The following is a 16,113-nucleotide window of genomic DNA, read 5'->3' on the forward strand; positions in this document are numbered from 1 at the left end:
TGTGGATTCGCTGACACGTGTTTTTTTTAGAAACTGGAAAATGTACAGCTAGTTCTCTACTTACAACGGTTCATTCAGCGACCGTTCGAAGTTATAACGGCACTGAAAAAAAGTAATGTATGACCATTTTTCACAGTTACGACCTTTACGGCATCTGCATGATCGTGCGATCAAAATTGAGATGTTTGACAACTGATAAATATTTAGGATGGTTGCAGTGTCCCAAGCTCATGCGATCGATCCCCTTCTGCCACCTTCTGACAAGCAAAGTCAATGGGGAAGCCAGATTCACTTAACAACAGGGTTACTATCTTATCAACTGCAGCGATTCACTTAAAAATTGGGGCAAGAAAGGTTGTAAAGTGGGGCAAAACTAACTTAACAAACGTCTCACTTAACAATAGAAATGTTGGGCTCAGTTGTGCTTGTAAAATGAGGACTACCTATATTTCCCCCACACACACACTCAAGCTGCTAATAATCTTTGATTGGGTCAAGCTTGCAATAGAGCTATGTAAAAGATAGTCATGACTAATTGGAGTCAATTGGGTTAAGATGGGCAGCTACAGAAATGGAATAAATAAAGTTCTGTTTATTTTAATTTGCAAATTTATATTTTATTTTTTTTATTTTAATTCCATTTATATCCCGCCCTTCTCCGAAGACTCAGGGCGGCTTACAAGCTTAGCAGTAGCCTTCATTCTATGTATATGCCTGCTTATTAGGGCTTTCACACACACACCCAAGCGGCATTATTACAAAGTCAGCTTAATTGCCCCCAACAATCTGGGTCCATATAACCCATTTCCTTAAAACAATCTTCCCAGAATTCAGGGATGGACAAGTCAAAGTCTGCACAGTATTGTTCATGTACTGTAAATCACAAAAATGGATAATTTAACTATAATGGGATTATCTCATATATTAGGGATAGTATTTTTTTCTGTTAATTGTCCCAGAATAAGTATACTATTATTTTTGATCTGTGCATTATTGGTCCACACCCAGTTCTTCCTATTCTTTTTTCTTGACCAGTATCATATACTAGAAATCCTATTGATAAATTTCTCCAATAAAAGTTAATTCAACCTAGACTATAATTCCCACCAAGAGTGAGAATAAGATTCCCTGAGAATTTCTTTTGTAAGGCTTCTTCTTACTAGTGAATTAGAGTCCTACCAACTCTACAAAACAACACAGACATTAAACTTGCTGCCCCACTGGTCTGTATCTTGCCAAAGTGGTATCATCTGGGAAAGGTATCTGGTTTTTTCTCTCTGGTTTTGTTACTTTTTTTTCAACATGTCACCAGCCAGATTTTACCAATCAAAGGACTGCAACAAATATAAGTTGTTTTTCACTTTTATGCTTTCTCTACATTAGTCTAGTTTGTCTGCCCCTCGAACCATACCTTATTTGAGTATCTCCCAAATTAAAATGATGTAAAATAAAATGTTTGGAAAGGCTCCAAGGTGAAAATAGTTAAAGAGAAATAGTAGATAAACTTTGCCCCACTGTAGAACCAGGATGGTACTATATTAGAGTATGCCAAAATTGACTAGCTGGTGGGAAACATCTCACTTCTTGGAACAGTAATGGAAAGTGACAAATTAAAAATATATATATACCGTAAATAAGCCACAGCTCAGAGTGATTCAGTGTCTCTTTATTCTTTTCAGAGTGCATTGATGTATAGAAGAATTGCTACATTTTAATATAAATATAATTTCAGAACTGTGTTAAGGTGGATTAATTCAAATTTGTTTATTCTTCTTCCACAAGTAAAATGGTGAAAAATCTGCTGATCTACTCTCTTCTTAAATATGAGATAAATTGGGGTTAGAAACAGATTTTAGCTACAAAAAACTCAGGAAAATGAATATTAATGGAGTGGGCAAGTGCTTGGGGGAAAAAAGGGTATTGCCAAAACTGGTTAGTAAATGGAAAATAGGAGTCATGTACAAGCACCTCTGTTTATGCTGCAGTTTAGATCATGTGTATTGCTAACCAAAACTATCACAGGTCAAGTAACCTCATTCTAAGATAATGAATGACAAAGCATTCTAAATTTTAGAAACCTTAGATTGTGGTTAGATAAAATTAAAAACATGTTTTTTTATGAATACAACTAATATGACGTTAAGACTATTTTGGTCATGGTCTGCGGAGGAGATGAAATCATCCCACTGGGGCCAAAGGAAGAAAATAGGGTATTATCAGGAAATGGTTTTGTTGTGATGAAGTACAGGCATTAGTTACTCCTATTGATTTCATGCTTCATTCTTTTCTGAATGCCTCTTAATCATTGTTTTCCATTCTGTTTTCCATTTTATAACTTGTTATATTTCTAATCCTTCAGATGTTTATGAGTTCCATCAGCCTGGACCAGAATGGTCCAAAATATTTAGAGTGCACTAAACTGTTTGCTTTGATGGCCTTTGGTTATTTCCAAATTTCTATTTTCTCACTATAGTAATGCTTTTGCTGTATACATTTGTGACTCTTTTTTTTAACCATGCTACACTCTTCTTTCATATATTATCCTTCCACATTGATTAGAATGCGAAATGTTTAAAACTAGTTTAGAGCAGTGGCATGTACACAGGGGAGCAAAATAATCAACAGTGCAGACACAAAATGGCCAGAGCTTTGATTATGCTGAAGACACTACCATATTTTCTTTTTTGATGCCCCCTGTGGATGTCATGCACCTATTTATGACTTTCTTTCTTATGTATTCAGTATACTAGATCTTCCTCATTCAGTTAATTACTTCACAGCTTCTCTCCTTTTTGTTCTTTATTATTATTGTTTCTTTTTCTTTGTACCCCCCCCCGTTTCCTAGTCTCTAGTTCAAAAGAAATCCCCAAATATTGTTTTAATCCATTGTATTTTTTCCTTCATTTCTCCATTCTTTCCCCCCCCACTTATTTTATATCCCCCCCCACTTCTTTCATCTGAGTTTGTGCTCTTTCTACAGGGATTGCTTTAGATGAACCCATTTTCTTTTGCTTTTTGCAGCAACTGTTCTATGTTATAAACTTTCCTTCTGCCACTCATTCAGCTTCAGTCTGTGCTTTTTGATACTCTGGGCTAACCTGGGGACTATAAATCATGTTTTATGGTCTGAATAACTGGGATTGGCATGAATTCAGTCTGGAAAAATAAAACAGAAGCAATTGTAGTACTTTGCTTAGCCCACAAAAACTTTACTCTGGCTTCATTTCCTTCATATTTCCCTGTCATCAAGTAGTATATCATAAACAAAATACCATTAAACTTCAAGCTTTAAGAATAAAAATAGTTTTATTGTGGGCTATACGTTCAGTACAGATACAAGGGTACAACATGAACAATTTTGTTCATATCTAAAATTATAAGAATGAAATAAGAGGGAAGAATGAAGAATTCATATAGGACATAGAGGAGAATGAGGTAATCATTAGGGTTAATTTGGCCTTATTTTAGAATGAACAAATTTACTAGAACTCTAAAGGGTGTTGTCAGAGCTGGAATATTATTTACATCTAGAGCAATGTATGTAGCCGTGCATTTACCTAACATTAACTGTTGAAGAAATAATTACTTAGTAAAAAAAGAAGCTTCATGAAATGTATGATTTTATATATACTAAGATGAATAGATATAAAAAGATTAAAAAGATATATGCCTACTGGGCATATATGGGATGTTTTGCTTAACTGTAGAACGTTATTATATATGCTGAAATTATATTTCAAATATTTACTGAAAGGCAAATGTTTAAAACAAATTTTTAAAACATTATTAGAGCAGACTTTCCATAATCACAGAGGATACATAATTCCTAATATGTCACCATTCTAGGTCAACATATTTTTGGCTAGTATATAATGGTTTTGCTTTCCTCTTCTACAGGAAAGATATGATAAGCCTGTAATAGAAGAAAATGTCTTTGAAGCTTTGGAGAAAGACTTCCAAGAAGTCATCAGTGAACTTACAGGAGATCAAAGCCTGGAGAAATTTCGTGTGGAATATGAGAAGCTCCATGCAGTGCTGAAAAAGTCCTATGAGAATGAAAAGCGTCTCATGGCAAAATGCAGGGAACTGAATGCAGAGATTGTGGTGAATTCGGCTAAAGTGGCTACTGCTCTAAAGCTCTCTCAGGATGATCAGACAACAATAACATCACTGAAAAGGGTAAAATAATCTTAATTAACAAATAGAGCAATGTATCAAACAGTAGAAGGGACGCGGTGGCTCAGTGGTTAGGACGCTGAGCTTGTCGATCAGAAGGTCGGCAGTTTAGCAGGTCGAATCCTGAGTGCCGCGTAGCAGAGTGAGCGCCTGTTACTCGTCCCAGCTTCTGCCAACCTAGCAATTTGAAAGCACATAAAAATGCAAGTAGAAAAACAGGGACCACTACGGTGGGAAGGTAACAGCGTTCTGTGTGCCTTTGGCGTCTAGTCATGCCGGCCACATGACCACGGAGACGTCCTCGGACAAGCGCTGGCTCTTCGGCTTTGAAACAGAGATGAGCACCAGCCCCTAAGTTGGAAATGACTAGCACGCATGTGCAGGGGAACCTTTACCTTTTATCAAACAATATATATTGTTCTCTGGTGAGAACAAATTTGTAAAATGTATTTCTATGATTTTTGGTTCTCCTAAAATGATATCTAATAGTTTATATTGGAACTGAGATCCACCTTATTGATCTCAGCTTATGCATGTCGACTGAATATTTAATTCAGTTATATTATGTCTAAGAGAATATAGATTTTAAAGCCAGAACAATAATTTGCGGTGCTCTACTGTTGATTCCAAAGCACTATTAAAAATATATTTTGGTTCTGTTGTCTAAACTGTAATTCTGAAGGATTGTGATGGACCATTGCTTTTATATGTCTGAAATGGATGAAATTCCAGGAAAAAATGAAACCAGAAAGCCCCAAAGGTTTTTTTTCAAGAAGCAACTGGACTTTATTGTCTTGTCTTTTTTTTTAAAGACATTTCAGTTCTCATCCAAAAAGCTTCTTCAGCTCTCACTGGATGATGGGCTTTCGTACCTTCAAATAATATGGGAGTATGAATGGATTTCCAGAAAAATTGCAGATTACAGAGCCTGTGCCTTTGTTCAGCAGTGAAGGGACAGAGAAAACATCTTGCAGAAAGCAAAGCTCCACAACACAGTCCTTTCAGCAGTTCTAAGAAGGCTCCACACCCATTTGCACTACTTAGATGACCCTGAGAACCCAGACAAATCCAACAACTATCTGAAATGATCACCTGTCTACAGGGAATATAAATCCTTCCATTCTCCACTATCCAGTCAGAGCGGAAGAAGCTTCTTGGATGAGAAGCGAAATGTCTTCAAAGAAAAACAAGAAAGTCCAGTTACCTCTTGAAAAAGCACTTTTGCGACAATCATGACCTGGATGACATAGAATCTCCATAGACAAAATCAGAAAGCGTTTTCCACATTAGTTGTAACTTGTATATATTTCCCCAGATTTATTATTCCTTGCTAGCTTTGGCATTGATCCTTATAGGTCTATTAGCCTAATCTGATATGGGAAAAAAAACTGCCTTGAAAGAACTTCGTTGTAAATGCAGTTTCCTGAAGTTGGCTTTAAGTCAGAATCAAAGGCGATCCTTTTGGTAAATTATCTGATGCCTGTGTGATCATAGGTAGTCTTTGTTGAATGACTATTTGTTGACAACATTTCAAAAAGCTTATTTATTTATCTACTAAACAAACAAAATTATATTAGTGCTGAGTGAGAGAGACTTATGTTTTGTAATATTCTGGCCATCACAGCTTTCCATGGTCAGGTAATGGCCTTCAGTGAGGAAGTGGGCAGGAGGTCACATGACTGTGGGACATTGCAATGATGTGGGATTTGCCTGATAAAGACAACAGGGAATGTCACAATTCATGATGGAATTGCTGGTCCCAGATGCCACCATGAACCAAGGACTACCAGTAGTGCTGTGATAATTCTTCCAAGCATTTGGCCTGGGTACTGGATGAGCCTGCCTATAACATTTTGAAATTGATTGAGTGTGAGCTGGTCTTAGTCATGCCATGATTTTTATATATTATGTTTCATCCTGTTGGTCTATGTTTTTGAATTGAATCCTATGTTAGTTGACCAGAGTTGTAACTGTAACCCAAACATTGATTAAACAACTAACATGCAATGTTCAGAAGCAGGATATGCAAAAGTGCACAGGAGAATAAGCAGATAGGGAGTCACTCATACCTTGGCCATCTCCTGTTTGGATTATGGCAGTGCACTCCACATAAGGCTACCCTTGAAAAGTATACAGAAGCTTCAGCTGGTACAGAATATGGCTGTGTGGTCAATCTTGGCACCTAAGGAATGGCACATGTAACACCTTTACTGCATGAGCTGCATGGTGCCAGCTTGCTTCTGGGTCTAATTCAAGTTCTTGATTATGATCTTTAAAGCACTACATGGCATGGGGCCACATTACCCACAGAACCATCTTCCTCTCATTACATCAGACCGTCCCACCTCATCATGACTCTTTGGCATATAGCCATAGGGCTGGTTAGCATCCTGAAAGCCCATGTTTTAATTAACTTTTAATATTAATTTTTAATCCACAGTTGCCTTTTTAAATTGTAGATTTCATATACATTTTTAAAAATTGTTTTTACTTGTAAACCACCTAGAGCAGTGATGACGAACCTTTTAGAGACAGAGTGCCCAAACTGCAACCCAAAAACCACTTATGTATCATCGGGTGCCAGGTGGGCGTGGCCCATTGGGTGGACGTGGCCCATTGGGTGGGCATGGCTGTGGTGGTAACGGCAGACTGGGTGGGACTAAAAAGTTCAGTCAATCAATTCCAACTTTGTGAGATCTTTTTTTCCCCCGCAAGAAGTTGAAATTGATTGATTGAACCTTTTTTTTTTTTTGCACACGGCGGTGGAGGCCTAAAGTGAAAAGGTTTTGTAAAGCCCAGCTGAAGGCCTAGGACTGGGGCAACAGCACGCGTGCCCACAGAGAGGCCTCTGAGTGCCACCTGTGGCACGTGTGCCATAGGTTCACCACCACAGAACTAGAGTCACTCTGTGGGGGAGATGGATGGTTTTAAAAATTTGATAAATGAAATAAAAATACAGGTAAAATAAATATCAATTCACAGAATCCACTATAATACTGAGTTAAAGGTGATCAAGAATGGACACTTCAAGTAAGGATTTCACATTAAGAAAACTAAATGTTAAAGTAAAGATTTATGAAGTTCTGCTAGTTCACTGTTTATTGCATTTGCATTTGTGAAGATTTGTGTATTGTGTATTTGTGTATTGTGAAGATACTGTAAATATAGTAGTTCTTCCCAAACCCTCATCCTCAGTATTTGCAGGTTCCAAGCAAGTTTGGTGTGGCTTTGAATCATCAGGATTTCCTTTGATCTGTTTTTCATCTGCCCAAATTAGACAGCAGCTGATTATTAAAACATTCATCTATTTAACCATTATCAGTTATTGACTACATCTTATCACTTCCTGGGGATGTTCAATGAATAAACTTCAGAAAAAAATAGATGTTATTTTACCATAGAATCATTAAAACAGATCTTGTGAACTGTTTTATTCTCTTATTTGGCCATGAAGTCAATTTATTTTTCTTTTAAAATGTTATTCTCAAACTCTTTTCCCTCAAGGTAGATTGTGAAATAGAGCTGTGAGGCATAGCAGGCAATGTAGCATAAGGCCATAAATACAGAATGACTTTGTTTTCACCTGTCTCTTAAACAGACCTAAAAAACAAAACAAAACAAAAAAATCCATGAGGAAGCAAGGTTTCTGCGATTTAGTGGTATATTGCTTCTGTGTTGTTGGCATCCTTTGTTAGTCAAACCTACATGTAATTGCTGAGGTGTATTAAAATCTTAGGGATGTGGTGGCTCAGTGGTTTAGGACGCTGAGCTTGTCGATCAGAAGTTCGGCAGTTTGGCAGGTCGAATCCCGAGTGCCGCGTAACAGAGTGAACGCCTGTTACTTGTCCCAGCTTCTGCCAACCTAGCAGTTCGAAAGCACGTAAAAATGCAAGTAGAAAAATAGGCACCACTACGGTGGGAAGGTAACAGCGTTCCATGTGCCTTTGGCGTCTAGTCATGCCGGCCACATGACCACAGAGATGTTCTTGGACAAGCGCTGGGTCTTCGGCTTTGAAACGGAGATGATCCCCGTCCCCTAGAGTTGGAAACAACTAGCACGCATGTGCGGGGGAACCTTTACCTTTATTAAAATCTTTCCTAGAGTAGCCCAGAGCTTTTATACTGCATATTTAGCTATCTATCAAGCCATCTGTTTACATATCCCTAAAAGCTCTGTTCCAATGGATTTTAGGTAAAGCTCAGAGACTGACATAAATAAATTAAAAATAAAAAAGTTTCAAAATTTCTTAGTGTGGAATGTTGAATAGTATCACTGCTACTATAACTATTATGGAATCTAAATATGAAATCATTTAAGGTGGAAGTTAAAGAATTGTTGTGATTTTCAAGTTAAATACTGTATGATATATAACTGTTACTGTTTAACAATAGGAGATTGAAAAGGCTTGGAAAATGGTGGATGCAGCATATGAGAAAGAACAGAAAGCAAAAGAAACCATCATGTCTCTTAAGGAGGAAATTATAAACTTAACTAAATTAGTAGAACAAGGATCTGGATTGTCACTGGGTCAAGAGCACAAGTAAGTTGGGTCTATGACAGATTCGAAAAGATTGTTATCCATGATGTCTTATTCTTATAGAGGCTACATGTATTAACTTATGCATATTATTATGTAAATACTGCCCTCATTTTAGATATGTGTATTCAAAACTATATTTCACAGCCTTAGAATGGATAATGGTTTGCAAGTAAACCTGTTTGTAAACTCTGCTATTTGAGACCATAAATAGGGGATGACATAAATAGATGATAATCACAATTTTCCTCTATAAAGAAAAGTACAGTAGTGCATTACTGAGACTATACCCTGCCCTGACAGTAGAATTCAAATCAAAGCAATTGTGGTAAACGTCCTATGTACATAAAATGAAACTGCTCACAGCAACACACTAACTATCTTTGTTTCCTAACCTTGTGATATTGCTGCCATAACACAGTGCAGAAGAAACAACACAAATCTGTTCTGACTGTGGATAAATTCTTCACTGCCTCCTTTTTATGGTCAGTCAGGTTTATTCTGAGATTTCCTCCTTTCTGCTCAAGTGATCACTTCTCTTGCTTCATTGACCTTAGTTCCTCATGAAACCAAGGGACCAACATTATACTGTGTAAGGAAAGAAAGTAAATTGATCTAGTTATTATCATGTTCAATAAACAGGCCAAATTTTCAATAGTAGTGCCAAAAGGGGATATAGGAAAATTTTCAGATGCATTGAAGAAACCATTTAAAGTTATTCCTTGCACGGTCCTTGTGGATGTTTTTAGTAACTGTATCACATATGTAATTTAATTAACAATTGGGAGGGGTGATCAAAGTGGAATAATATACCAACGAATTTTGCTACCTAATTATTTTCTAAGAAGCTTCAGCTCAGATTAGTGATTTGTTTTCTTTCAGCTTGCGGGAGTTGTTAAAATTTAAAGAAGAAGTAACAAAAGAGAGAGACCAGCTTTTGGCAGAAGTTGTAAAGTTACGTGACAGTGTAGCTAATATGTCAGATCAACAGCAGGAGGCAGAAAAGACCAGACTGGAAGCAGAATCTACTATTTCTCAGGTTTGTGTAATTGTGTTTCTTTAACTAGATTGCTATTCTGTCTTTGCATTTTACCTTTATTAGCTGATAACTGTTGCTTCATTTCCTTTCTTTTTCTGGAAGCTCTGTGGGCGGATGTCAAGAACAGGGCAATGCTTTACTTTTTTTCTACCAACTCCCCCTCCCCCCCAGATTTGCAGTAATCTGAGAAACCTTTTTTTTATTACATTTCAAATCTTCCTGTTTGAGTAGCTGCAATTCTTTAGTTTTCCATTCTGCCACTATTACCTTTAATGATTTGTTTTGTTTCCTTCTAATTACCATTCTCCAACCTGAGATTTCTGGGTGAGGTACAGGGTAATTGTGAGTTGTGTTTTCATAATGTACACAATTTTTCTCATATTTCTCATATGTCTCAGTTTTTCTTTAGTCATTTTCATGGGTTCTTTAGTTTCCTCGTGAAGTTTAATGCTCAGCTATTCAGTGTATTAGCTATCATATACTATATACTTTTCCGGTGGGGAATCTCCTTCACCCTGCTGTTGTTGTTGTTAGTTGCGAAGTCGTGTCCGACCCATCGCGACCCTATGGACAATGTTCCTCCAGGCCTTCCTGTCCTCTACCATCTTCTGGAGTCCATCTAGGCTCACGCCTACTGCTTCAGTGACTCCATCCAGCCACCTCATTCTCTGTCGTCCCCTTCTTCTATTGCCCTTAATCTTTCCCAGCATTAGGCTCTTCTCCAGTGAGTCCTTCCTTCTCATTAGGTGGCCAAAGTATTTGAGTTTTAGCTTCAGGATCTGGCTTTCTAAAGAGCAGTCAGGGTTGATCTCCTCTAGGACTGACCGGTTTGATCGCCTTGCAGTCCAAGGAACTCGCAGGAGTCTTCTCCAGCACCATAGTTCAAAGGCTTCAATTCTTTGGCGCTCACCCTGCTGTTACCACCCTTTTTAAAGAAGAACCGTGATTTAACAAAGAGAAGGTTGAAAAGCATACCTTGTTTCATGAATTCATTTGGGTTCATTGGCCCCACCATGGTTGTTTAGAACAGTATGCCTTTCCTGAAGGAAGTTTGTGTGTCAACATTTCCAGCGAAGGCAGGACATTAGAAGTTCTGTCATGGTTGAAGCCATTAAGAAATCTTGTAAGTAAATATTTCTGAAAGGATCTGGGTCACAGGGGGTCACAATTTGTCTAATACATTATAAAATTCCAAACATATTTTTTTTACAAAAAAAATGAGTTTAGTTAAGGTATTTTTAGCAGGTTACTGTAGCATTAAAACAATCCAGTATTAATATTTCCCCAACTACAGGAGAAAGTACTCTTAGAATTTTTGTGTTTGGTGCTGTTATAGCTCCATCAGGAAATCCAGATGCGTCAAAATGAGGCTTCACGGGAGACACGAAAGAAAGAAAAAATGGAAAGAGAACTGAAGCAACTTCAGAATGAATTAGAGTACAAAGTGGCTGATATCAAGACAATGCAGCAGGGTTTAAATAAAAGTAAGGAGGAGCTCCTGAAATGCGAACAGCAACTGAAGGAACAAAAGGTATTTTAAAATATTCTCATTAACACACATTTTAAGTTCTTATACCAAGACCACATTTAAAACATAATCGTTTCTATCTTCAGAAAAATAATTGAATCGTGGATGAAAAGCATGGCAGAAATTTCAGTATTTCTATGTATGTTTGCCCAGGGTGGCTTTAGGATACGATAGTGGTGGAAAAAAAAATCAGTTGAAATGCTGCTACTTTTGTAAGCAGATAATATTGTCAGATCTCAAGGTGTTTTTTTAAACATCCAGTGTTTTATTTATCTCAGACTTAAAAGTATCTTCCGAAATTTGCTGATTTTTTTTCAGGCCGTTTCCCCTGGTGCTCCAAAAACCTTATAGGGGCATTTTTAGTCAGCAGCAAAAGAACTTTGGTAATTGTAACATATTAATTCAGTAGAATGTTTCATTAAAATCAAGCAATTTAATAATAATAATAATAATAAAGTTGGAAGGGACCTTGGAGGTCATCTAGTCCAACCCCCTGCTCAGGCAGGAAACCCTAAACCAGGGGTGTCAAACTCAATTTCATTGAGGGCCGCATCAGCATTGCGGTTGCCCTCAGGGGGCCGGGTGGGTATGGCCTGGGTGGGCGTGGCCTACTGGGTGAGCATGGCTAGAGTGCATATGACCTACTGGGTGGGCATGGCCAGCTCTACATTGTTCGCATTAAGAGTGCCTATGGGGGCCTGGGCAGGAGTGGGACAGATCTGGGGGTCTCTGGCAGAAGGAGGGTCTCTGGGTCAGGGCCAAGGCAATGGGGGCCGTTCCCTCACTGTTTCCAGGATGGCTTCGCGGGCCACATGAAACCACTTCACGGGCCACATCCGGCCCCCGGGCCTTGTGTTTGACATGTCTGCCCTAAACTCTGTCCAGTCTCTTCTTAAAAACTTCTAGTGTTGGAGCATTCACCGCTTTGGAGGCAGGTTGTTCTACTGGTTAATTGTTCTAACAGTCTGGAAGTTTCTCCTTAGTTCCAGGTTGCTTCTCTGCTTGATTAGTTTCCATCTGTTTCCATCTGTTTATTTTGAAGAAAGGGAATCTGACTCATTGGAGAATGTTGTGCCTAATAAAATTAGTGCAAGGGTCTATTTAAAAATTCTGGGTGATACCAGTTAGTTAGTTTTGATACAATTGTTTTCAGGCATTGAATGATGCTACAGATACTCATCAACTCGCAACCATTCATTTAATGATGGCTAGGAGTTCCAGTGATACTGAAAAAAGTGACTTATAAACTGCCCTCAAAATTATGACACCCCCCATGGTCACATGATCATGATTTAGGCATCTTTATAACAATTGCAGCATCTTGTGGTTATGGGATTACAATTTGCAATGTGCTCAGCTGGTATCCAACAAGCAAAATCAGTGGGGGAAGCCAGATTCACTTAATGACTATGGTAAACATGGTCATAAAATAAAGTCCGTTCACCTGATGACTCCTGTAACAACTGCATTGCTTAGTGACTGAAATTCCAGTCCTAATTGTGGTCATAAGTCGAAGACTACCTATATATTCCCCACGTTACCATGCTGCTCTGCATCTAAAATGTACTGTGCATAGTCATTTTCAATTTAAAACAGTAATGCTTGATCATCCAAATTCTTTCCTCACAAAAATATAAGTTCTTAATTAAAGATATGCAAAGCAAAAAAACAAAACAAAACAAAACAACACCCTATACCAGATGCAAGGTGAATGTATCATTTTTATTTCACAAAATAGGTTATATTTGTTTTAAACAGGCTGGACTGTTTTTTTTAAAAAAACTATTCAGATTAGGAATTTTCATTTTTGTCTAGCAGAATGGAAAATTGCACCTTACACTTTCTAATGATTTACTGCGATTTTGTATTTTAATATACTTTGTTGATGTGCAAGCTTAGAGAATATGCATATCCAATTATATTCATAATCAAAGTTTCAGGGTAAAAATGCTATTTTTTTTTAGTAAAGTTGGATTAAAGTTGGGAGGAAAAAATAGGAATGTGAGTACCATAAAACAGAAAAATTGCTGAGTCAATGCCTGCTTAACTCTAGCATCCTGTTTTTCCCTATTACCTAAAAAATTGCCTCTAAAAATCCCACAATAAAATATGAGAGCGGTAACTGTGTGAAAATGTTTCCCCCCACTTCAGGAACCAAGATTTGATCCAACAGGTAGTGTTAAGCCATTTTGTCTAGTAAGGTACCATGGCCATATCGCTAATGATAATGTCTTTTTTAAACATTTGTGGCCATTATCATGTGTTAAAATTTCTGATTACCTGTGTCCTAATTGGGTCTGATGCAATTGTACCTGGATCTGTTTGCAATGATATTACTGAGCAAAAGACCTTTTTCATTAATATAAGATTACCGTAGCTAAAATTCATAGCTCCTTTTAAATACTGCTGATTAAAACCATTTGGCTATCCTGTTCATTTATAATAATTACAGAAAATGTACACTTTGTCTTACAGATGGGAAACTATCATTACAATATTTATCCTTCAACTAATTCTAGAAAAATAATTATACCCACAGTGTTACTTGTTAGAAGCTCTATCCCTGCTACAGCTGTCAAGCAATTATCACATATCTCATCTATTGGATTACTGTTATGGTGATAAGTGGCATGTAATAAGCAAACTGAGTTTACTGCAAAATCTGATTACAAAGAAATTAACTTCTTTATGCCGTAATCTTGCAGATTCTGAATGAAAGAGCCACAAAAGAACTAGAACAATCTACAGCAAGAAACACCAAGCTTCAGCTAGAGAATGAGCAACACAGTTTAGCCATTGAACAACTAATGCAGGAGAATCAGCAGAAAACCACTGAACTGAGGGTAAGTTCAGGACATTATCCAGAATAATGCCAATTCTGAAATTACAGTATAATCCATAACAGATTATTAGTATTTGCAATTAATATATTTCAACATTTTATCTTTGATTTTTGTTGAACTTCAAAGAATAGGTTTAGAAAAACAAGTGAGTGTGAGGAAAAGGGTTTCTTCTTTCTCTCCCCTGTAAGCTGCTGTTTACACAACAGAAATATGAACTCCCAAATTAATATGTGTACTTTGACCCTGAATATAAGTATGTATAAGAATTGTTTGCATAACAGTGCATACTATTTTCTGTAACTTGCTCTTTAAATTACAGTCTCTTTTCTATTCTGTGTTGTTCTCTAACCGCTTTCTGGTTTTTATTTTATACTAATTTTTTTTTGGATTCGAAATGTTCATGTCTGAAAACCTTGGGCAATCTTTTTCCAAAGGGAAACTCATAATACTGCCATTCAACAGTACTATTTTATCTAATCTAGCCAGAAACATCTGCATACCAGCTCCTTTCCAGCTGACGTCATTTGTTTGTATATATTGAGGGGGAAAAACAAAAAAAACCAAAATAACCTCTTGGTGGATTGGTTGGTGAGTGTACAGTGGGAAGGGATTAAATTGAAGAGGGACTCTGGAAGCCCCCAATTTTGCTTCATTATATATTATAATTCATGTTTGTTTTCCCGCTGGTAGATGTGCTTGGTGAAAAGGAAAGGGAAGCTAGGAAATCCATGAAAACTATCCCATAATAAATCAAAAAGGACAGCACTACTCTTCAGTTTCATTGCTGAGGTATAGTAGCTATGGAGGCAATACAAAGTATCATGACATACTTTCTGTTGACTCAGCGATGGAGAAAACATTGACATAGCCATGAGGAAGTACACTCAATTTGTGATCAACTAGCATTCTAAAATTTTTATAACAAGTACTGTTATCAAGTTAGTATTCATCATGCTTGTCTGTATATTCATTTTCTCTAAGCAAAGACTTTTGCCTTTGTTAAATTTGATTCTGTTATTTTCAGCCCACTTTCTAATTTATCAAGAATGTACTGTATTTGTATTTCATAGTCTAGGGCACTCACTGTTCAGTCCAGGAAAATGTGTTTAAGTTAAGGTACCGACAGCATGCCCAGGCCTAACCAAAGCATCTTGTCTCATTTGCTAATGTCCCTTAGTTGAAATACATTTAAAGGAGGTGCTGAAAGTCGAATGTGAGTGTATAGAGAGACCTATTCGGCTTTGGATTTAAATGCAGAAATATCCCTACTGATAACGTATTTAGGGGCCAATAGGATGGGGGGAAATGTAGATATTTAATTTGGCATATTATAAACTCATGCATTCAAAAAACATGCTGCTTCAATTTTTAGTGATTGGCAGTATGATCTTATGAATGCCTGCTTCAAAAATAGGTCCTAGGTTAAATGAGATATGTTACAAGGCAGATATTTAGGACTGCTTCGTGATTTCTTCCAGGCCTTTCTTTTACTGTAGTTATTTAACTTAGCAGAAAAAAAATGCTAGAGAAAGCTAAACAGAAAAAATAATGTCTAGCAGTTCTTTCCAGTTGCCCTTAGATATTGATGGATGTAGTGACAAATGTTTCCTGTGTCATGAGGTCAGTGAGTTCAGAGATTTGTTTCTTTATTTAAATAAGAAAAAAAAACTGTGAAAAGAAATTACGAGGGATGCAAGTTATGCCTTAGATATTTTTGGAAGCTTATTATAATATTGTGATTTAATATTATCAATTTTTTTTCATTTTCCCAATTCTACAGAGTAGCAAATGGATCTGATAAAATTTATATTAATTATTTATCTCTATTTTTTTTCACTTGTCTTTCCTAGACAAAAGAAGATGAAGTGTCTCAGATGCGTCAGGAGATTGGAAAGCTAACCAAAATGAGAGAAATAATGCAGCGAAAATTGCGTGTTGTAGAGGAGAACAAAACCCAGGCAGAATATGAAAGAGACACCCTTAAAAATC

At 37.1% G+C, this 16,113-nt stretch overlaps 1 protein-coding gene across 1 annotated transcript in view; it reads left to right on the forward strand.

The window, feature by feature from the left end:
* Nucleotides 1-2,156: 2,156 nt before the first annotated feature.
* CFAP58 (cilia and flagella associated protein 58) overlaps nt 2,157-16,113 on the forward strand; it is a gene marked incomplete at both ends in the record, with an annotated part of 58,624 nt that continues 44,667 nt past the window's right edge. Inside the window, 7 exons of the mRNA XM_083363296.1 lie at nt 2,157-2,210; nt 3,898-4,179; nt 8,569-8,717; nt 9,597-9,753; nt 11,090-11,284; nt 13,987-14,124; nt 15,975-16,112. Coding sequence (XP_083219422.1) covers nt 2,157-2,210; nt 3,898-4,179; nt 8,569-8,717; nt 9,597-9,753; nt 11,090-11,284; nt 13,987-14,124; nt 15,975-16,112 — 1,113 coding nt within the window. The remainder of the gene's footprint in view (nt 2,211-3,897; nt 4,180-8,568; nt 8,718-9,596; nt 9,754-11,089; nt 11,285-13,986; nt 14,125-15,974; nt 16,113) is intronic.

The sequence above is a fragment of the Vipera ursinii genome (genome assembly GCF_947247035.1).
Source record: "Vipera ursinii genome assembly, chromosome: 5".
Classification (NCBI taxonomy): Eukaryota; Metazoa; Chordata; class Lepidosauria; order Squamata; family Viperidae; genus Vipera; species Vipera ursinii.